We start from the raw sequence: 23,955 nt of genomic DNA on the forward strand, positions 1-23,955 counted from the left end.
ATCTGTGTCTATTTCTGCCCTGCAAACCAGTTCATCGGTACCATTTTTCCAGGTTCCACATATATACATTAATATACGATATTTGTTTTTCTCTTTCTGACTTGTTTCACTCTGTATGACAGTCTCTGGATCCATCCACATCTCTACAAATGACCCAATTTCGTTCCTTTTTATGGCTGAGTAATATTCCATTGTATATATGAACCACATCTTCTTTATGCATTCATCTGTCGATGGTCATTTAGGTTGCTTCCATGACCCGGCTATTGTAAATAGTGCTGCAATGAATATTGGGGTGCATGTGTCTTTTTGAATTATGGTTTTCTCTGGGTATATGCCCAGTAGTGGGATTGCTGGGTCATATGGTAATTCTCTTTTTAGATTTTTAAGGAACTTCCATACTCTTCTCCATAGTGTCTGTATCAGTTTACATTCCCACCAACAGTGCAGGAGGGTTCCCTTTTCTCCACACCCTCTCCAGCTTTTGTTTTTTTGTAGATTTTCTGATGATGCCCATTCTGACTGGTGTGAGGTGATACTTCATTGTAGTTTTGTTTTGCATTTCTCTAATAATTAGTGATGTTGAGCAGCTTTTCGTGTGCCTGTTGGCCATCTGTATGTTTTCTTTGGAGAAATGTCTGTTTAGGTCTGCCCATTTTTGGATTGGGTTGTTTGTTTTTTTTTAATATTGAGCTGCATGAGCTGTTTATATATTTTGAAGATTAATCCTTTGTCCGTTGATTCGTTTGTAAATATTTTCTCCCATTCTGTGGGTTGTCTTTTCGTCTTGTCTATAGTTTCCTTTGCTGTGCAAAAGCTTTTAAGTTTCATTAGATCCCATTTGTTTATTTTTGTTTTTATTTCCGTTACTCTAGGAAGTGGATCAAGAAGGATCTTGCTGTGATTTATGTCCAAGTGTGTTCTTTCTATGTTTTCCTCGAAGAGTTTTATAGTGTCCGGTCTTACATTTAGGTCTTTAATCCATTTCGAGTTTATATTTGTGTATGGTGTTAGGGAGTGTTCTAATTTCATTCTCTTACATGTAGCTGTTTAATTTTCCCAGCCCCACTTTTTTTTTTTTTTGTGGTACATGGGCCTCTCACTGTTGTGGCCTCTCCCATTGCGGAGCACAGACTCCGGACGTGGAGGCTCAGTGGCCATGGCTCACAGGTCCAGCCACTCCACGGCATGTGGGATCTTCCCAGACCGGGGCACGAACCCACGTCCCCTGCATCGGCAGGCAGACTCTCAAACACTGTGCCACCAGGGAAGCCCCCAGCACCACTTTTGGAAGAGAGTGTCTTTTCTCCATTGTATATCCTTGCCTCCTTTGTCATAGATTAGTTGATCATAGGTGCATGGGTTTATCTCTGGGCTTTCTGTCCTGTTCCATTGGTCTATATTTCTGTTTTTGTGCCAGTACCATATTGTCTTGATTACTGTAGCTTTGTAATATAGTCTGAAGTCAGGAAGTCTGATTCCTCCAGCTCCATTTTTTTCCCTCAAGACTGCTTTGGCTGTTCGGGGTCTTTTGTGTCTCCATACAAATTTTAAGATTTTTTGTTCTAGTTCTGTAAAAAATGCCATTGGTAATTTGATAGGGATTGCATTGAGTCTGTAGATTGCTTTGGGTAGTATAGTCATTTTCACAATATTGTTTCTTCCAATCCAAGAACATGGTATATCTCTCCATCTGTTTGTATCATCTTTAATTTCTTTCAGCAGTGTCTTATAATTTTCTGCATACAGAAAATTGTCTTTTGTCTCCCTAGGTAGGTTTATTCTTAGGTATTTTATTCTTTTTGTTGCAATGGTAAATGGGAGTGTTTCCATAATTTCTTTCAGATTTTTCATCATTAGTGTATAGAAATGCAAGAGATTTCTGTACATTAATTTTGTATCCTGCAACTTTACCAAATTCATCGATTAGCTCTAGTAGTTTTCTGGTAGCATCTTTAGGATTCTCTATGTATGGTATCATGTCATCTGCAAACAGTGACAGTTTTACTTCTTCTTTTCCAATTTGCTTTTACATCTTGCTTCTTAATGTGTGCTAAGCTCAGTGACTGCTTAAGATCTCTGCCCATCCCCCCTCACTTTCTCTAATAAAGGAACTATAAGCCAGACCCCTTTCTCATCTCCAGATTCACATCTGCAGTTGCCTCCTTGACATCTCCTTCAGACAAACCTCAAACCTAGGAAAGACTTCAATGCTTACTCTCTGACTTTTCCCCCAATATTCAGCATCATCCTTTACCTAAAACCCACAAGTCATCTGGACACATCCCTGCCTTTATACTTTAAACACTACTCGAGTCTGTCTACTTTTCTCCATTCCTGCCATTGCCACCTAGTCTAGCAGTTTTCTCTCACTTTAATTACTCCTTTCCCATCACTCATCTTCCTCATCCACTCTTATTTCTATAGCCCATTGGAGCCACAGTGATCTTTTGTAATGCAGTTTAAGTCATCCTTTCTGGTCCCTGACCACCTGCTTGTCTTTCCAACTTCATGTTTTGTTATTCCTCCCTGCTCCCATTCTCTGTACATCAGCCGTCTTGGTCTTGTAATTTTTCGAAGTCACCTGCTCCTTTGTCCCCTAGGACCTTTCAATATGCTATTCCCTAGGAAGGCAACATTTCACACTACTACCCTTGCTCCCCCAGCCCTGGCCTAAAAGTCACATTTCAACACAGACTTTTAGGTAACTGGCTCTCTGGACCAACCCCTCACCTACCACCACCACCAAAAACTAGGTCAGGTCTTTCTCAAAGTATCTTCTCTACTGGTTCTGAAAGTCAGCTCCTAATGCCCTAAGACACCCATTGCATGTAATGAATTAACTTCTCATTACATACTTCTAGGATGCTACTAGCTATGTACCAGTCTTAAGAGAATGAGAAAATAGTCACTCACGTCATTGTCAGCAGGGTTTAATCCTGTCATGGAATCCCAGCTGAGAAAGGCTACTTGGTACTTTACTTTCACAACATCTCAGTTTGTAACTATTTCTGTGATTATTTGATTGTGTTCTCCTACCAGGCTGTAAGGTGCATACATAGTAGTAGGTCATGTGGCTGGTTTACCCACCATTCAGTGTGCAGTGCTTAGGACAATGCAACACAGAGTCCATGCTCGATAAGTACTTGTTGAATGAATGGCAGAACTGTTGATATTTGCTGTTGTACTATTTATAAGAAAAAGAGACTGAAACAAATATGACAAAATTTAGCAACTGTGTGTTCCAGCCTAGGTGGTGGGAAGATGGATGCTTTTCTATAATTTTTTACATTTCTCCAAAGAAAAAAAAAGGTTAGTGTTAATTCAGATACACAAAGCAGGAATAGAAACCAACAAAGTCTAAAATCATAGAGAAAGCCTTTGAAGAAAATATATTTTATACCATACCATAAAAGAAGACTTTCACAGCTAAGAAGTCAAAACATCATATCCCCTTTCTCTTATTCCTTATTCAGTAAACCTTTATGTCTCTGTATTGCAAATATGGTAAATTAAAATCAAATTTATTCTATAAATGACTATACTCTTTCTATTTAATGAAATATTAAATAGTATGAACCACATTGATGAACTCATCTTGTGATTTCTTAAAAGTGTATCTTAGTTGAGATGTATCTTTTTTTTTTTAATTATTGTTAATAGATCTGTATCTGTATGGTAAACATTCAAGATCCTGTTTCTAAAACTGCAGTCCTTAGAACAGTGATAATCATGTTCAATTTATAGATAGGTGTTTCAGGGACAGAATGATTTCTTGGTCAAGTAAGTTGGGGAAAGGTTTCATTTGACATTCCTAGAATATTAAAGGTTCGAAAAAGTGTTGCACGAAAACCTCTATTGTGCCTCACATTTACTTGCTTACTTATTTTTGTCATATATCTCAGACATTTAAGGAATACAAGTAAGGTAACTTAAAGAGAACTCTAAATAAGGTTTGTATACCTTGTTTGTTCTAGGGTACTATATTTTTTGCAAGTGATGAGTAGCATTTTTTATTTCACAATTTAAGCAGTTTCTTAATAAATTACTGTTTAAAACATGACTTGACAGAGGGAAAAGTTATTAATCTGTATCCTAAGCATTTGCCCTTTGTCATACTAAGAAGGGTAAAAAGGAAGCTGAGGATATACTTACTGAACTTAATTCATTTGAAGAAATTAAGCTTCTGTTTGAACAAAATAATGGAGTTTATGAAGTCCTACTTGGCATGATACAGATTATAAAAGTAAAAGGAATTCAGAGAAGGGGAAGATCAGTCCTGTTTGCAGTGAATCAAGCAATACTAAAGTAGGGCGTGGGGTTTGAGAACCTTGAACAATAGATTAAGATTATGGGTGGGAGGACAAATAATTAGAAAATATCCAGAAAGTCCGAGGTTGTCAAACAGCCATTTATGAATTCTTATAAGGGAGGAAAGGATAAAGACAAAATCCCAATACTTCTTTATAAAAACATGAAACTACATATTTAAGAATCACTACTTAAAATATCAGTGAGTTTACCTTACCTATTGGTATACCTGTTAGCATCCTGTTATAGTTGGAACGGCAGCATAGAAAATTACTATATTTATATGGCCAAGTAATTATCTGATATTAATTCTTTATACAGTTCTTTCACTTTCCGTTTTGATTCCTTAGCACCTCATGACACAGTTATTTGCTAACCTTCACGTGGGCTAAGAGCTTAACAGTACACAACTGGCAGCTCTTAATATTACAACTTCTCTAACTATAACAAAACAGAAGTGACATAAGAACTGAAGGGATGTTAAGAATTGTTGGTTTAAATGTTTTAGGAGAATGTTATTTTCAGATGCATTTGGAGAATACAAAGTAAGAAAACGGATAAAAATGTTAATATTTTTATGATAAAGGATTTATTATTGGTTTTTGTTTGTTTGATAAATGTTTATTTAGGTCTTACTATATATAAGGTATATATATATATAATGCACAAAGGTGCATTACTTACTATATATAATGCACAAAGGTGCATTAGATGCTAATCCTTTATTCAAGAAAACTGAATAGGAAGAAGACAACCCAAAAGAACTATAATGGATAGAGCTTGATGTCTTTCAGAAGAGGAAGAGAGGGAACTTTTGACTGGGAGAATTAGAGGAGGCTTCCTAGAGGGTGATATTTGAGCTGAATTTTAAAGAATGAATGCTATTTGAACCGACAAAGAGAAAGTAAAGAAGGACTTTCCAAATGAGAGGGAATATTATATGAAAATGCAGAAGCAAGCAGGCCAAGTCCTATACCCGAAACAGTATGTAACTCAGCTTGTCAAGGTGAAGCATGTGTAAAGATGGATAGAGGGGGATGTTCTCATATTGCATAATCTGTTATAGTTAAAATTTAGCTATTTATTGTTTTATTCCAGTTTGTGCTACTTTGAAATAATTACATCATTTAATCAGCACACCAAATATCTTACTATTCTCTGTTTTCAGAATTACTACACATATATCCTGATTTACCACATTTTTCTTCTTAATTCTTTAAAATACAAGGGTTAAAATTACATATTTTCCTTATATTACCCATGCCAAAATTCAGTGTTTTAAATTCTACATATGTTAAAAGAAAAAAAGTACAGATAGATCTGGATTAACAAGCAATTCATGGTTTAAAAAATATATATTGTAGTATATAGTATCCAAACATTTACGTGAGGAAACAATTGAAAGAAATGAGAATTTACCCTTTGAAAAAAAAAGTACTTGGAAGACGTGATAACCATCTTCACGTCTTTGAAAGATTGTGATGGGGAAAGGAATCAAATGATATTTAGCTTTAAAGCGGTGCTTCTCCAGCTATAGTGTGCATCTTGTTCAAACGCACGTCCTGAATTAGCAAGGTCTGGAGTGGAGATTCTGCATTTCTAACAGGTTTCTAGGTGATGCTGATGCTGCCGGCCTAGGGACCTCATTTTGAATAGCAAGACTAACGTGTAGAACTAGGAATAAGTGAACAATTAGAGGAAGCCCCCATCAACTCAGAAAAAAGAGCTACATGTCATTTCAAGCTGTCTGGTATAAAAATGTTCTGCCTTTTGAGAAAGTGAGTTTACCTTAAGCATCAATATTTGAAGAGACTAGGCTAGATAACTATCAGTGGTATTAAAGAGGGAATTATTTACATGGGATATATTGGATTAGATGACTTCTTAGGTCTCTTCTAGTTGTAAAATTCAACAAATCTATAATTTTTGAACAAGAATATGTAAAGAAGCTATTTTTTATACATTTTCACATCTTCTTACTGGAAATTTTATTAATGTGTAAGTTGTTTTTATATATGAAGATACTGTCAAGAGAGGTTGAGTTAGTATTTTTATAAAAGAATTCAATTATATATGCAATAGTTTATATAATGACAGCTCATGAGAATGAACACATTATTGCTAAGGTTGGTTGGATGATTTTTACCACAAAATATTAGTTTGGTGGACCTTCAGTTATGGACATTTTTTTTAATGTAATAAAGCTAAATATTTTGTATTCAGATACACGTAAACTCTTAACTAATTAAATTAGGTCTCAAAGACCTTATGCAAAATTCAGTTTTCTGGGCTTAGTAGTGAAATAATTTTAGGCAATTACTTAACTGATTTTTTTAAACGTATGCATTTATTTTTTATATATTTATTTATTTTATTTATTTACTTTTGGCTTTGTTGCTGCATGCGGGCTTTCTCTGGCTGCGGTGAGCTGAGCAGAGGCTACTCTTCGTTGCGGCGCACGGGCTTCTCATTGCTGTGGCTTGTCTTGTTGTGGAGCACAGGCTCTAAGTGCCCCAACTTCAGTAGTTGTGGCTTGCAGGTCTAGAGCGCAGGCTCAGTAGTTGTGGTGCATGGGCTTAGTTGCTCCGTGGCATGTGGGATCTTCCCGGATCAGGTCTCGAACCTGTGTCCCCTGCATTGGCAGGTGGATTCTTAACCACTGCGCCACCAGGGAAGTCCTACTTAACTGATTTTAATTAGTGTTTCCAATTAGAAAATGAAGTAATTGGACTAAATGTTCTCTAAAAATCCGCTTTCAGCTCTAAGTTTCTCATATGCTATTCCTTTCGTTGTGCTTCTTTATAAATCTTGAAGGCATACCATCAGAAACAGCCAGATTCTAACCTTCTTTTAACTCTTAAGACTTTTGGTCTTACATGTTGCTGTCCTAAGCTTACTCCCTTGTCAAAGTAGGCATATCTATTAAAAACTAAATTCCATCTCAAATTTGAGAGTTGTGCTGTATTATTTATCTACAACAGTGGGTAGAAACTTGTTCTGATGCTCTTAATAGTTTCATTAATTTTTTAAGAGCAATTAGCATAGCTCTTACAAATAAATTCATTATTTTTTGAATACTTATTCTGTGCTATGCTAATTTATTCAGATTCTGTGCAGCCCTGGAACTTGTCATCTACTTTTTGTTGAAGCAGACTGCTTGGTAAACAGAAAATACTAATAATACAGTGTAGTAAGTCCTATGAAAGGGATCTCTTCAAGGTGGTGTAGTAATGCATATAAGAGTACTGAACCGAGTAGAGTATAGGGGAGGGGGATTTAGTCAGAGAAGATTCTGTGAGGAGATAATAGATGAGCTAAGTCATGAATGTGAAGTCTGAGTTAGCCAGCTGAAGGTGGGAAGGGTGGGCCAGGATGATAGCAGCAAGCATGAAACATGATAGGCATGAGGAAGTACTACTGCTGAAGTGTCAAATAAGAAAGGCAGTAAAAGCTTGAATGTACACAGGTGCGTTATGCCAACGCCAAGACCTTGGCTTTGTTCCCTCTTGTTAGAGGAGGCATAGATGGGTTTTAAGCTGAGATGGACATAAAACATTTGCTTTTGAAGTATTTTTGTATTAGAAGGAATAAAACTGAATGTAGGGACACAAGTGGACTAAAAGTAACTAGGTGAGAGATAATCAAGATATAAACTAGGGCCACAGCCTTGCCTGCATATCCAGCACAGGAGGGTAAATGTGAGCCCTTCAGCTTCATACCTAGCAGCCCATCTCCCTCACCGTGACCCTCACTGTCACCAACCTTGATCCCTGAGTCCCTATCCTCGGGGTTGTATTTAATGTCATATTTTTGTTATTTTCTTTTTACTGGTAGAGAATACTGAAGAGAAATAGTAACTGATAAAACATTTCTATCTGAAATCCCTCAATTAATATTTTCATGCAGTGACTTTTTGTGCTTAATTTGATTTTGACAGAAGTATCTAGTATTTTTAGTACTTTTTTTACTTAGTTCTTTATAGACCTTTTAATGAATTGTAGGCATTAGTTTTAGCTTTTTTTAATATTTTGAGATAAAGAGCTCATTTAGCTATTAAATTACTGGTCTTTTAAAAAAAATTGTGGAATGTAAACAAATACATACCCATGAAAGAAAAAAAGGAAGGTATATTATGAAATAAAAGGTGAAGATTCACTGGATGAAATAGTTTTTTAAGAAGTTTGAAAATTACAGTAAAACTCTTTTAAAGGAGACTTTTTCAAGAGACTCAAAGGAAGAGTTTAAGCTATAGGGCAAATTTGCTCTGATGCAAACAATGCTGAAGGGTACCATCTCTGGTTTCCTTATATTCAGACAAGTTAAGTCAACTGATCACAATTTTAAAATAGAGATTTCCCAACCACACTAAGAAGTTACTCTACATGATAAACAGAAAGATAGTCTTTCCATACCTTTCAATTCCAGATTGTTGGATTTTCTCTTAGATAGGTTTCTTTCCTAATTCTGATGTTTTTCTTACCTTCATTATCATGGTCAAATGGAAACAAAAGTATTAAAGATCAAATACAGAAGAGAGATTTTAAATTGACTTCTATTTAATCCATAGACCATTTAATAATACAGACTTTTTGGTACTTTATTTGAATTTACTTGATTTGTTTATAAATTATACATTGATAATATATAAGAAATCACTGGGCAGAGCCATGGCACACATAGGCAGTCAAATATTTATCAAATCTAAATAAAGTTCTCTAGTCAGTGATTCGCAAGAAGGGGTAATGGCTTCCTTTTCTACAGGGGGAGAAAAGGTACCTGAATTTTTGAGAAAGAAATTCTTTTCTCAAACACTACCATCTGCCAGACATTCTTGTGTGTCCCTTTCCTTGGATGGGAAAAGAGCTTAAGAGTATTAACTTTCTTCCTCCATCAACTGAGTCCTATTGAAACAGAAGAAATGTATTGAACCCCTGAAAAAAGTGTTTTGTCAATCACAGTTGAAGTGCCAGTTTTAAATTTCACTCTTATGCTACAGATTAAACAAAATAGGGCATGGAATATAACCTTGGAACTGTAGTGAAAAAGAATTTAGAGAATCCATTGGATTTCATTTGCGTAGAACTCTAGTGAGCCATAAATCATATAAAGATTTTTAGGGAAGGAGAATGAAATGGAATAGCTACTCTAAAAAAAATTTCCTACAACTAGGTACATTGTCAACATCACTGTGGATCTTGGGCTGAATTTCTGCTTTAAATCAAAGGTATAAAAGGAAATACAGGGCTTCCCTGGTGGCGCAGTGGTTGGGAGTCCGCCTGCCGATGCGGGGGACGTGGGTTCGTGCCCCGGTCCGGGAGGATCCCGCGTGCCGCGGAGCGGCTGGGCCTGTGGGCCATGGCCGCCGGGCCTGCGCGTCCGGAGCCTGTGTTCCGCAGCGGGAGAGGCCACAGCGGTGAGAGGCCCGCGTACTGCAAAAAAAAAAAAAAAAAGAAAAGAAATACATATATCCCTTTACCCCCTTTTTCTTTCCTAGCAGCAGCATTCCAATAATTAGAGTAATAGTGAACATAAAAATGTTACTAAAGAATGAGGAGATCTGAGTATAAACTTATAAGAAATAATGTCACACATTAAGTTGTCATACACTGAAAGTATTAAAAAGAATCTTCCATAAACTTCTTAGCACTTTCCTTTTCATCCTTAAAGGCTGTTCTCTCAGCGTTTCATCCAAACTTTTTTTTTTTTTTTTTTGCCATACGCGGGCATCTCACTGCTGTGGCCTCTCCAGTTGCGGAGCACAGGCTCCGGACGCGCAGGCTCAGCAGCCATGGCTCACGGGCCCAGCCGCTCCACGGCATGTGGGATCCTCCCGGACCGGGGCACGAACCCGCCTCCCCTGTATCAGCAGGCGGACTTTCAACCACTGCGCCACCAGGGAAGCCCCCATCCAAACTTTTGACCTGGCAATCCCAAGATCAGTTTATTTCTTGTGCCTCATTCTGCCTAATAGTTGGTTTTCTGATATACATAGTGGGTGGATAGAAAGTATAATATCTAAACCAAAAGAACGTGTGGTGGTCCTGTTCTTCTCTATACTATTAGACCAACTGCAGTATTCTAGAGACTTTGATTAAAGAAAGATACAGAGAAATTGAATGTGGTCAGAAAGAAGTGATCAGCAAGGGGAAGGAATCCAAATGAACCAAAACATAAGAGAAAAGAGTTTAAAGGTAGGAAAAGGGCACATATTTATACTGAGAAGATAGATTTAAGGTCTAGCTCTACCACTTGCATTAATGACCTTGGGTGGGTCATTTTACCTCTCTGAACTTTATTATCACTTGTACAATGGAGGAATAATGCCTATCCTCACCTCACATGATTGTTGTGGAAATTGAATAAAGTAGGGTATGTGAAAACCCTGTGTGTGTAATGTACTTTGAAAATGTTAGAAATGGTAACCATGTGAGGTAATAGATATGTTAAGTAGTTTGATTGTACTTCATAATGTATGTATATATCGAGTCAAGTTATATAACTTAAATATATATAATTTTTAATTGTCAATTATATTTCAGTAAAACTGGAAAAAAAATGTTGGCTCCATGAATGCAGAAGACCATATAGGCTCTAAGTACTCACTAAATTTTGTTACATGAATAAAGAAAAGGAAATGTTAGTGTGTTAGTATTGCTTGCTAAAGGTATAAGGTTAGAGTAAACATAACATTCTTGACATATTTTTAGGGTTATCATGTGAAAGAAGACTTAGACTTACCTGGAAGGGCCCCAGAAAGCCAAACTAAGACTCATGAATAGAAGCTTCAGGGAGAAAAATCCAGCTCAGTGAAGAAATAATTTTCTAATTTTCTGTGTTATTCAAACTTAGGATGGTTTATTTTAAGAGATGGTTATAGTCCCTATTTCTGGAGGTGTTTAGGCATATTCTTGGCTGAACATACAAAAGGGGTAATATAAGCAGCATACTATGGATAGTTCAACTAGATCACATTTACGATCCCTTCCATCTCTGTTATTTCATGATTATGAATATTCACGTTTTATCTCAGTTTCCCTGAGTGTATGTTTTTTTATTATCTATATTATCAAGATTTTATAATCCAGAAACTTGCTCTTTTTTCTATTTTTGGGATCTTCTGGATTACTTTCTTAACACCACTTCTCTATTTCATTTTTTCCTTTGGAATGATTTTACTAAAGATCCCATTTATCTCTTTATCACCACCCCCTTCATCATCATCCTTTAAGTCTCCACATTTTTGTTTTAACATACATATAGAACTGTCCCTCAATCCAAGATTACTTTTTAGAAAGAAGAGTATTTTGTAACAAGGAAGTTCAGGTTTCTACCTTCTTAACCTGTTTCTGGTAATTGAAAAGTATAACAATGTCATATTATTTCATTATTTTGAACTTTATGGTAATTCAGAAATGGGGCAATCAGAATTCTTTCTCTTGAATTCTCTAGGGAAAACATTTAAGTAAATTAATATAATAAACATGATTGCAAGAAAAATCTTTAACTTGTTTCATAGTAAATACTTTAGTTACTTTAGAATCATCTCCTGAAGAAGAAACAAATGAAGTATAAATTAGAAATTGTATTTCTTCATAAAAAGATAATGACTTTTTTAGACTAGTTCAAGTTCATATTTCTTTGAAAAGTTATACTGTCTTTTCACCATTTACGTTGGTTTCCCGTACCATTTCTGATTTATGTTTTATGTCGTGTAGTTTTTATGTAACATAAATTCACAATCTTTTTATGTTCATAAGATCATAGAAATAACCTAAAATCTTTGTATCTTCTATAGATTTTATATTTGTATTTTGTTACTTGTGTGAAAACACATACGCCATCTTGCTTATTTTCATTTATCAGCAGAACCAACTTGCTTAAAACACTATAGCTAACTTCAGAGTAACTTTTGCTTTCTGCTATTTTGCTCTCTTTTGTAAACTTATTTGTATCCCAGCTAATTTTTTTTTTTTCCTTTGAAAGCCTTGCAGTGAGAGAATTTCTTTGTCTGGATGATCCACCAGGTCCATTTGATAGCCTAGAAGAAAGCAGGGTAAGTGCTGTATTATATATCACATGAAAGAGGAACAAATAATACCGTACAATAACTACATTGTTTCTTGAATGGAACAGCAAACAGCAAAGTTATAATTTCGGACCATGGTAGTTTTGCACAGAAAGCTTTTAATGTTTGAGTCAAAGCTTTCTTTCATTGAAATACATGAACATAATTCAGTGAAAAAATAAAAATTCGTACATGTCCTATAGTCTATGAAGCCCTAAAATTAAATTCTACATTTATTCTCTTTATTTATACCATTTCAGAAAAAAGAAGCTTACTTGGAAATTTATTTTACATTTAAAAGTAACATTTGCATGCTGAGTTTTCTTCCATCTAAGTATCAAAGTAAAGAACCTACAGTTAAAACCAAATTAAAAAACTAATCTTCAGAAGTAGAAGTTATTGTCTTGTTATCAATTCAGCTCAAGCTTAAGGCTACTCAAATTACACTACTTGACGTGTTAAAGTAGCCTACTTCTTGAAGCAATTGGCTAGATTCACAGACAGATTTGGTAATAATAGATTAGCTAGGATTTATGCAAGTTTTTCTTCCAAATGTTTAATAGTGTTTAAATGGAACAGATTTAATTGGTAGATTTGTAATGTTTTCAGTTAAACTGAGTCAGTTCTTTGTGTTAGAGGAATGCCATAGCTTTTTTTTAAACAGCTTTATTGAAGTAAAACTTTCATCCATAAAATTTGCTATTTGCTATTCCATTGTAAATGTACAATTTAATAACTTTTCAGTAAATTTGTAACTTTTTAGTAAATTTGTAGATTACTATAATCCAGTTTTAGAAAATTCCATCACCTCAAAAAAAATTCTACAAGCAATTTTGCAGCCATTCCACACTCCCAGCCCCAGACAACTACTGATCTGCTCTCAGTCTCTGCAAATGTGTCTTTTCTGGATATTTCATATAAATAGAATCATACTGTGTGTGTGTATGTATATATGTGCATATAAGTGTATATGTGTGCCTATATATATATAATCTCATATATACAATATGCATAATATTGTATATGCATAATATATACAATATGCAATAGTATACAGTATATATAATCTTTGCATCTAGTTTCGTTCACTTAACATAATGTTTTTGAGCATCATCCATGTTATAGTCTCTCTCAGTATTTCATTACTTTTATTATTGAATGGTTTTCTGTTGCGCACATATACCACATTTTGTTTATCCAGTCACCAGCTGAGGGATATTTGGATTGTTTCCAGTTTTGTGTTATTATGAATAATGCTGCTATGAACAATTTCAGAGAAGGCTTTTTGTGGACATATGTTTTCATCTCTCTTGGGTTGATCCCTAAGAGTAGAATGTTTAGTTATACGGTAAATTATGTTTAACTTTTTTAAGAGACTTACAAAGAGTTTTCCCAAGTGGCTATGCCATTTTACATTCCCACGAGTAGTGTATGAGAGTTCCAGTTTCTCCATGTCCTCACAAACATTTGATATTATCTGTCTGTTGGATTATGGCCATTCTTGTAGGTGTGAAATGGTATTTCATTATAGTTTTAATTTGTATATCCGTAATGATTTTTATGTTAATCACTTTTTCCTGTGTTTTTTTGCCATTTGTATGTTTTCTTTGATGAATTGTCTGTTTGAGCCTTTGGCTTATTTTTTTAGTTGGGTTGTTTGTCTTATTGATTTGTAAGAATTCATTATTTTGAATACAGGTCCTTTATCAAATATATGATTTGCAAATATTTTCTCATAGTCTGTATGTGTCTTTTTACCTTCTTAATGGTATCTTTTGAAGTGCTAATGTTTTTAATTATAATGAAGGTCATTTTATCACATCCTTTATGGCTTATGCTTTTGGTATTGTATCATAAGAACTCTTTGCCTAACACAGGGCCACCAGGATTTTCTCCTATTTTTTTTTCTATTATAGTTTTAACTCTTACATCCATACTGAGCTAATTTTGTATAAGGTGTGAAGTGAGGACCTTAAGTTTCTATAGATATTAAAATGTGTCAGTACCCTGTGTTGAATTGTATTGGCACCTTTATCAAAAGTCAAATGAACATGAAAGGAAGGGTTTGCTTCTGCACTCTTCTCTTTCACTGATCACATTACCTAGCCTTATACTGCACAGTAGAAATGAGTATAGAGAGTAGATGAGTATAGCGAGATGTTGATGAGGCAGTGGGGGAGGAGGAGAAGGGGAAGGTGGAAAAGACTGGGTTACCTGGGGCATAGAAAGTAGCGAAATGCAGTGATCTAAGATGTTTGCCTGGTGGCTTTGATGATGAGGTGGTAGTGCAGATGTACCGTCGGGAGTGCATTTTGACTTACCATTGGTACATACAGTTGAAGGGGACCAATAGGCATATGAATGATATCTATGTACTCAGGAAAGGTCTGGGCTGGAGATGAACAGAAAAAAAAATTGGAAGTCAATAGCAAATAGTATAGGTTATAGTTGAAGTGATAACAGTAATTGCCCAAGGATGAAATATAGAGCAAGAGAATATATAATCAAGGACAAAATTCTGATGAATGCCCACATGCAAAGAACAAGTAGAAATCTAAGAAGTAACTGTAAAATTAGGGGAACCAGGAAGTTTCACAGAGCACAATAAAAGAGGATTCCATTAATTTTTTTTTTTTTTTTTTTTACTTTTTAAGTCAGTAGTGACATGCTATGAAGTTGAGAAAAACAGTACTTTGGATTTGACAGTTAGAAGTCATTGTTAGCATTAGTAGAGAAAAGCGAGTAAAACTCCTAATGATTTTAGCCATGAATGGGGAAGCTAAATTTGGATGATAAAAACTTTTCCTGGAAATCTTTTTTATTTTGAAAAGAACAAGATGAGTTAGTAGCTAGAGAGACTCTTATCAAGGGACCGGTGGATATGACTTTGTTTTTATGTGGAGAGATTTTTAGGGTTTGCTTAATCAACTTCAGTCAACTTGATTAAATAAATCTAAGGGCCAAAAGAGAGGGAAAGGTTGAAAATTTAAGAGAGAGTGTATGGGATAGGGCGGGCTTCCAAAGGAGATTGGGCTTAACTTGAAGAGGCACATATTCTTGAGGACAAGAACGGAATGCAAATGTAGTTAGGATTCTGGGAGAGTAACTTTTTTTTTTCTGGTATAGGAATAAAGATCATCTGCTGGGCTTGGGCTCACCAGTAGTAGCATATTGTAGGGGATTTGCCAGGGGTGAAGGTTTAACGTAGTCACAAAGGAGACAGGGAATGATAGATAATGATAGATAACTAGGAACAGTTAAAAGCAACACTGAAAGCCTCATCAAGGTAAGTGACCCAGATTTTTTTCATGACATCATTCTTCGTGGCAGTATGATTTTGTTTTAATCTATTTCAATAGTGTTTAGCTTCCTGGGTATAAAGGATAGAATGTCTTTGAGTGAATACAGTAAAAGGAAAAGCAAGGGAAAATAATATTGAAGGCACTATGAAGGAAATCGTTATTATAGGATGTGTCTTCTGAGCTAATACAAATGGAATCAATAGCCACAGTTTTCTTTTTTTATTTTTTTTTTTCTTTAAAGTATAATCATCTAGGACTGGGCGAAAACAGGCTAAGGAGAATAGAAGCTAAAACAGTGATTATTAGTAATTTTTTTCCCAGTTATACACTAGAGAGATATCACATATTCATTTCAGGCACCCTAGCTTACTACTTAATAATTCTCAAGAAAAGGGACTTGTATTTATTTATAAGTTCCCCAGTACTTATTTATAAGTTCCCCAGTAGGTACTAAGGTAGCAGAGACCTAAAAAGATGAGGGTGGAGAACAAATCATCTGGTTTGTATACACATTATTTTGGTTACCTATGTTCTTTGACTCTTCAGTTATGCCCTTGAGAAAGGTACTGCATAAGTAATTAATGTTATTCTCTTTCTGCATGTGTTTTTTATTTGCTGTTTGTTTGTTTTTAAGGCTTTCTGTGAAACTTTAGAAGAGACAAACTACCGTTTTCAAAAAGAACTACTTGAAAAACAAAAAGAGTTGGAATCACTGAAGAAACTGCTCTGTGAGAAGCAACTTCTTATAGACACTCTAGAAAACAGAATCAGGTATGTTGTGATGCTTGCATTGTCAGTCTAATTCAGCTCGATACTCTGGGCTAAATGCCTTTGTACGTTACAATTTAGGAAATTTCTGACTCCAAAAGTCTTAGACTCATGGTGTACATCCTTGTAGATTGGGAAAATTGTCTGTTGTTTGCTTATTTATTTAGAAGCCTGAAAATTTGAAGGACAGGAAATATCAGGAAAATAAAGCTCAAGTTGTTCACCAAGACAAACATTATTTTAACCTATTTAAATAGTATCTTTGTTTCTAGGCATTTATGCCAACTTTTCACATATGAAAGTTCTAGTTTGCCTTCTTGTCAGCATATATCGAATTGATGTTAAAATCATTTTAAATTAATCATAAGTACTGATTTCACTGTTGACACCCAGAGTCAACAGTTTATTAGGTATATGACTCCACTTAGAACAGCTGAAGGCTACTAAAGCTACACACATTCAGAACAATAAATATATACCTATTTTATTCATAGAAAATAACTTGTTGCTGTACTTTACCTTTAGGAACTTATGTTTGGAACCTGAAGAATCACTGCTCGTGTCAGGAACAGAAGGTGGACAGATCCTAAAGGTGGAGTCCTCTGCACTTGAGGTTGATCAAGATGTCTTAGATGAAGAATCTAGGTATATACTGTTTGGTTTATTATAACCTAATCATCTGAATAATTGGAGAGAAACAGTCATAATACTCTGTAGAGTATGTTTTTATGAACTCAGTGTTATTATATCATGAATCTGATGAGCAAACAGAGGAAGACTATAGATATTCTAGGCTGTCCCTAAAAATGAATCTTTGTCATCCAGCCTATAAATTTCATTACTTATTTTGAAGATACGTCGAATTAACTGGGCCGACTCAGGTAATTCATTAATTTTGTAATCTTGACAGTTTACTTTAATCTCTCTCAATGTCAGTCTTTTCCATGCAAAAAGTGGGACACTGTAATAGCAACCACCCTGTCTACCTAATAGGAATGATGGAAAGATGGTATATTTGAACACACAAAGAATTTTTATTACATATAAATCCAAGGTCACCATTAATACATTAGTGATAGTGGTTAAGCTATAATTATGAGAACAAATTTTCTGTTGGTTAAAGGTCATTACAAACTAGATTTTTATTGAAAAGTGGTAGTTCAGAGAGCTGAAAGAGTTAAAAATATAAACTAGATTTTTATTGAAAAGTGGTAGTTCAGAGAGCTGAAAGAGTTAAAAATATATCTCCAAAGGTGTTATCTGGCAATGACAACTTTAAAATATTAAATTCCTGATTGAATATTTAAATGTTCTTTTTCATTAAATATTTTTCCATTAAATATTTAAATATTCTTTACATGACTTAAAAATTAATGTTTAAGGTAATAGTGAAGTGAAATAGCATGCATCCAATCTCTTCATTGTGTTTCTTTTTTTTTTTGCAGAGCTGATAATAAGCAATGCTCAAGTTTTAGCGAACCTGAAAATTCCACATCAGACATAGAAGTAGCAGAAGTGGCATATAATGCGGAAGACGACTAATGCATCTCAAGTGGTTCCTTCCATTTTTATGTTCCTGCAAATTTAGAATAGAGTAGCAGATATTTAAAAAGAAAAAAAGAGACTGAAGCATTTACAGAAAACAGCAAGATTGCACATGTATAAAGTTTACATAAAGAAAAATTTAAGTTATTGGTATAGGAAATATATTCACTGTTGCTTTACATTGTCTTTTAGCCAAACTTTGTATTTAACACACTAAAAAAAATCTGGAGTTCTGTCAAGGCCCACATCCTTAAATAGTGTGCATAAATTATTTTGTTGTTTTGCCAATATATTGCTCCAGACTAACGTGGGTGTGCACATTTTGTGTGTGTGTGTGTGTGTGTGTGTGTTTAAATCACCAGTTACATTAGTTAAGTGGACATAAATTGCATGTTGCTATCTGTTGGTTATATACTTCCTTGTGTCTCAGACATGATATATTTTCATTAATGGTTTAAATAAGTGGTAGAGATGAATTGAGTTTTAAATGTTGACATGTTTATCATCTCTAAATAAAAGTTGCTTATTTGGAATGTTACTATTTAAAAGAAAAAAACTTTCTAGTACCAAAGGAAAACTCTTTGAAAGAGCTGTAATAACATAGCTAAAGTGATAAAATAGCCTTGATTTTAAAAGCAAATTCGCTAATATCAAAATACTATAATAAATGTTGTACCAGTGTATTATATGTTATACTTGTATATTTTCCACATAATCTTTATCTTAAATCTCTACCTATAGAATCAGTGGGTTTGCCTTTGTCAAAACACTACCTCTTTTTGCTAATCAAGGCATACTCTTTTGAAAATGTAGATTGTAAGCAAATAGGCAGTTATACAAAAAAATAAAAGAGAAAAAGCCATATATCCTACAAAGTTCCTATGTCAACTCCTGGCATTGCATTTTTATTTCTGTATATGTGAATATGTTGCTATAATGTATTGATGCTGATTTTCTTCTTAATATATTTAGCCAAGTGATGCACTTTATGACAATTAAACTCTTTTGTGCCAAGTTTAATTGGTGAATTTCTTTAGTAAGTGGAGTTAGGAAAAAGAATTATGTAGTGCCTTCACTATTTCACTCTTTACAGAAGTCTCCTAGAGTCTTTGAGTCCGCATTATGAAAACAATGTTTATCTCAGCTTTGCATACAGTTGTTGAAAGTGCCTTGTTTCATTTTTATAGTGTGAAGTTATTTATTTTATATTTCTATTGTTTTGCATATTGCTGTTAATAAGCACTGTTATCATGCTGGCATTTTGAAATCCCAGTTGGTATATTGAACTGCGTATGCTTTCTAAAAACTGAAGGAAACTTAGTGGGGAAAGAGTAACGGTCTCCATTTTTTTCTTTCACTAGCTAAAAGCTTATCAGTATCTTGACGTACATATTAAGATGTGGTTGTTTAAAATTCTACGGACGTAGATTAATAGATACAGTGGCTGTTGTCAACCTTTGATCTAAAAAGGAGACTGCTTTTTACCAAAGTACCAAAATTTTTTAAAGTCTTCATCAAAATGGACAGGTGTGCTCTATCTCAATATTTTCCACAAACTGTATGAGAAATGTGTGTGCTGTCCGGGGAGACAGAAAGAGTATAATAAAATGGTCTACTTGTTCATTTCAAAATATTATTCTAGGCTTTAAAAAGGTTTAAAAAGAACAATCATTTAAATTAATATCATTTTTAGTCTAATAAAACAAGGTGATAAATTCCAGATATTATAGTGCTACATACATGTCTGTTTTAAAGTGAACCATACACTTTCAAAATCTGGCCTTTCAGAAGATTGTATTTAAAACTTTGAATGGGTGAAGAAAAACTCTTGTTAATTAGGAAAACCACTGTTGTTTATTTTTAGAATTTACTTTTATAATGCATCTTATTCCCAGTATTATACTCATTTAATAAATTATTTTTTCAGTACAACAGTAGCTGTGTTGTTCAGATCTTGAATACTATTTTTCTCCTCCAGTTTCTATGTTCTTCCTATCCCTTACGATCATTGTAAATTTAATCACAGTTAACTGCGGCATTTCACAGATGTGGAATGAGTCTGTGATTTTCGTTTTAAGTTTACACTTCATATTACTGATCATCTTAAGTCTTTGTAAATAGGTGCAGTGCACTTCAACTGTAACCAGTATTGATTAAAAATTTGAACGTAACTGAAACAATTTTGTAGATAATCTTTTAACTTAACGTTTTGAAAATTAAGTCCATGTATAAGAAGTACAACCATAAAGTTCAGCATTTTAGAATGTGTTCTATCTACTATACTTAAATTAGCCATTTAAAGCACATTTATTTGGAAAACCATGGTCCTCAGATAAATCATGTAGTCTGCTTCACCTGTCTGTGAGATTAGCAGGGAACAGTGGCCTTAGGTCTAAGAATAATTAGTCTGGTTTTGAAATGGATTTGTATTACTTATAGGAATAGAGGAAGTTTTAGATGTTGTTAAAACAAGTTTGTATTCCCGACTAGAAAGAGAAAGGAATCTAAGTTTTATATTCTGGGAGATTTTCAAAGAGCTACATATTTGATCCACATTTTGATTCTTCATAGAGTTAGCTTTACTCCATTGCAATTTGCTTCTATGCTGTTGGCTTCTACTAGCAAAAACAATCATCAAAACTTGTATTTTCAGTACATGTGTTTTTAAAGCTGATGCATTCTCTGTCACATTGTGTACAATTTATGAGAACTCATGGGAGAAAATTCTCGTAGGTCTCAGTTCCAGTAAAACCTGTGCGTCTCCTAAACAATTGATTTGTTTTTATCTTAAAGACTATTACTGTCATTCTCTTTTTTGTTTTGTTTCCTGGGGAGCTTTAAGCCAAATTGTGGTTCACCTGTAGCTACTGTATAGAACCTTATGAGTTATCCTTTTGTATAGTAAAGATGACTTTATTTTTCCCTCTTATTTTCTTTTAACTCCAATTTTCTTCCCTATTTAAGTTCTTCAATTAGAACAGATGTAATTTTGTTCTGGTAAAGTCTCAGATTTTAATGATATTTTAGACTACATTAGGTAAGAACTTGTCATAGCCTGTACTAAAACAATTACTGCATCATTAAGCGATGCCAGTAATTATACAAATTATTTTAAAAGTTGCCTTTAAGTAAAATCAGTGAACACGAATGCAAATTTAGAAATGCTGGCTAGTGGTAAGCTATTGGTAGGTTCTCAGCCAGAACACAGTAAACTCAAATTATGGCTTTAACCATTGCCTCAGATTAGAGCAAACCCTACTTGCCACTTTCTTATATTTATCATTGATGGAAAAGTAGAACAGAGTTAATATCTCCACACAAAGCAAACAACAACAACAACAAAAATACAGCCAATGTATACTCAAGAGATGAAAGGTAGTGTTTTAGATACAGGGGAGACTAGGTACAGACTTCAAATACCCTAGTGTAATGTTTGCAGCCCAGCTAATTGTAATCAAAGAGGTATTAGTGTTAGTCAGATGGTGGCTAAAGTCCTTTGCTACAGTGTGAAATATAAAGCCCACCTTGTGATGATTAATCTCAAGGACTCTTCTAAAATGAGCTGATCTGCCAGTCCAGTCTTCCAGTTCCCTCTATAGCACACACCATTCATTGCCTAACCTGACGGATGCTTGCATTCCTCATCTCCTTTGCCACCTCCAAAATAAGAATTGGAGAAACTTAATACTTGTTTTCTCAGCTCCCCTTGCAGCTAGGTTTGAGCCTGTGACACATTATGGCCAGTAACACAAGTGGAAGTCTGGTAGCTTCTGGGAAATCTCTTGCTTTTCCTGTAAGAAGGTAAGCATGCTACTGACCCATCCTCTCCCCACTTCCTCTTGTTTTGACCTCAGGTGGTATCCAGAGGTACTATGAAAGCCATCTTGCAAACATGAGGTGTGACAAGCATGGGGGAAGAGTAAGAAAATCACAGAGACTAGCCACTTGTTAAACCACTCTAAATTATAGTTTTTTGTTAATTGTACCAAGATAAAAGCTATCTTAAATTTGGATTGTGGATTGTAAGCTTAAAGAGAAAATAAAAGGCCTTTCTTCCTGTGATGATGTTGTATATTAGCAAAGAAAAAAAAAGGAGAAAAAAAAATTTTTGAAAGCTAAAGGGGAGAGAAGCATCTATTAGACATATCCAAGGTCACATTACATTTGAGGCTCCTTTAGACAAATTAAATATGAAAATCTAGTATTCTACATATAGGTATTAATCTGATCGGGCTACTATAATACCACAAACTGGATGGCTTAGACAGTAAACTTACTCTCTCACAGTACTGGAGTCTGGATGCCAAGATCAAGATGCCAGCAGGGTTGGTATCTGCTGAAGACTCTCCCTGGTTGCAGACAGCTTCTCGCTGTGTGCTCACATGGCCCTTCCTCAGTGCACGTGCGTGTGGAGAGCAAGCTCTCTGGTATCTCTCGTAAGGACAGTAGTCCCATTGGATCAGGGCCCCACCCTTGTGACCTCATTTAACCTTAATTACTCTCTTAGAGGCTCCATTTCCATATACAGCCACACTCGGGAGTTAGGGCTTCAACGTATGAATTTGGGGGGGTGGGACACGAACATTCAGTCCATAACAGTATGGAATGAATATGATATCACTAAATGCTTGCAAAGATTTTTCTCAGTTCAAAAGATAAAAGTAGATAGCCTTAAAAAATATAGCATATTCTTTCATTTGTTCATTCAACAAACACTGAGTATCTACTGTGTGTCTGCTCTGGGTTATGAAAATTATTGAGAGGCACATGATCCCTTCAAGGAGTTCAGAGTGATACGATTTTTGGTGATCTCTATGTGGTGTGGCATTGAGGTAGATGTGGTAATATTCTTGATGAATTATGGGAATGAGAGGACTGGAAAGGGGGGCAAAGACCGGCAAGCAGTAGAGGTCTAGTGCTTTAGCTGCTTCTTAAAGTGGAATGTGAAGGGCACACCAAGCCGAAGAGTCTGCTCCAGCCTATGCAAGTGACAAGTATAATTATCCATAATTCTTTTTCCCTTATCCCGTACATTACTTATAGCTACAAAATGCAGAAGTCCACTTACCTGATGTGATAGATCAGAGATACATATTATGATACACACCTTAAACATATCATTTTAACTTAATGCACATAAGTGTATATTCATTTACCAATGTTCTTATAGAGGTTCAAGGCTTTTCTTTGGTATAGTTTCACTAGTGAGAGTTTCTGATTCTCTCTCTTGCTAAGCCATACCCCTAATGCATTTTCTGAATCTTAGCTTTGGTTTCTGCAGAATGAAGACATGTATGAAGGAATCTGCGACAGGAAGCACATTTCTTACTGTTTCCTTTTTCAATCCTGTACTGCTATCTTACATACACTTTTACCAAGTATCATCTGACCTAGTTTTTCCTAGAAATTATTTATTCTCCTATTTCACTGTTTTATATACTATTAATAAATTTATTTAAAATTAATCTAAGTACAGCTGATACAAGTTTGGAAACAAAACTGATGCTTGGTAATCACACAGCCCTCTTAGGAGGGAACAGAGTGTGCAGGTGTTCTAAAAAGCATCCAACCAGCCACGAGCATCCAGCATACCCTGGGTGTCAATGAGCACATTCTCTAGAGAAGATGGAAAACTTCAGCGGGTAAATTATGTATTCTAAGTTTGGGGGTGGCGAGGAGATGGCTTACCTTATACCTTGAATTTATCCAATTCTCTTCATCTCCACTGCCATCTCCCCTGTCCAAACCACAAAAATATCTCAAGTGAATGACTGTGAGCCTCTATCAACTGATCTCCCTGCTTCCATCTTCGCCCCACTATAGTCTCCCATAGTTGCCACAGTGTTCTTTCTGAAAAATGTAAATCACATAATGTTTTTTTCTCTACTTAAAAACTTTCCAAGATTTCCTATCATGTTTAGTACTGTAACATTCAAACTCCTGTATGTGGCCTCCAAACATGGT

General features: G+C 35.0%; 1 protein-coding gene across 2 annotated transcripts in view; it reads left to right on the forward strand.

Moving 5' to 3' along the window:
• SNX16 (sorting nexin 16) overlaps positions 1-20,068 on the forward strand; it is a 36,654-nt gene extending 16,586 nt beyond the window's left edge. The window contains exons 6-9 of one of the 2 annotated variants that reach the window (XM_024731849.1): positions 12,295-12,364; positions 16,313-16,449; positions 16,972-17,091; positions 17,892-20,068. In XM_024731849.1, the coding sequence (XP_024587617.1) occupies positions 12,295-12,364; positions 16,313-16,449; positions 16,972-17,091; positions 17,892-17,988 (424 nt within the window). In that variant the 3' untranslated portion in view covers positions 17,989-20,068. The remainder of the gene's footprint in view (positions 1-12,294; positions 12,365-16,312; positions 16,450-16,971; positions 17,092-17,891) is intronic. The other variant, XM_024731840.1, reaches the window with a different exon arrangement.
• The last annotated feature ends 3,887 nt before the right edge of the window (positions 20,069-23,955 follow it).

The sequence above is a fragment of the Neophocaena asiaeorientalis genome, unplaced genomic scaffold, assembly GCF_003031525.2.
Source record: "Neophocaena asiaeorientalis asiaeorientalis breed wild unplaced genomic scaffold, Neophocaena_asiaeorientalis_V1.1 scaffold371, whole genome shotgun sequence".
NCBI lineage: Eukaryota > Metazoa > Chordata > Mammalia > Artiodactyla > Phocoenidae > Neophocaena > Neophocaena asiaeorientalis.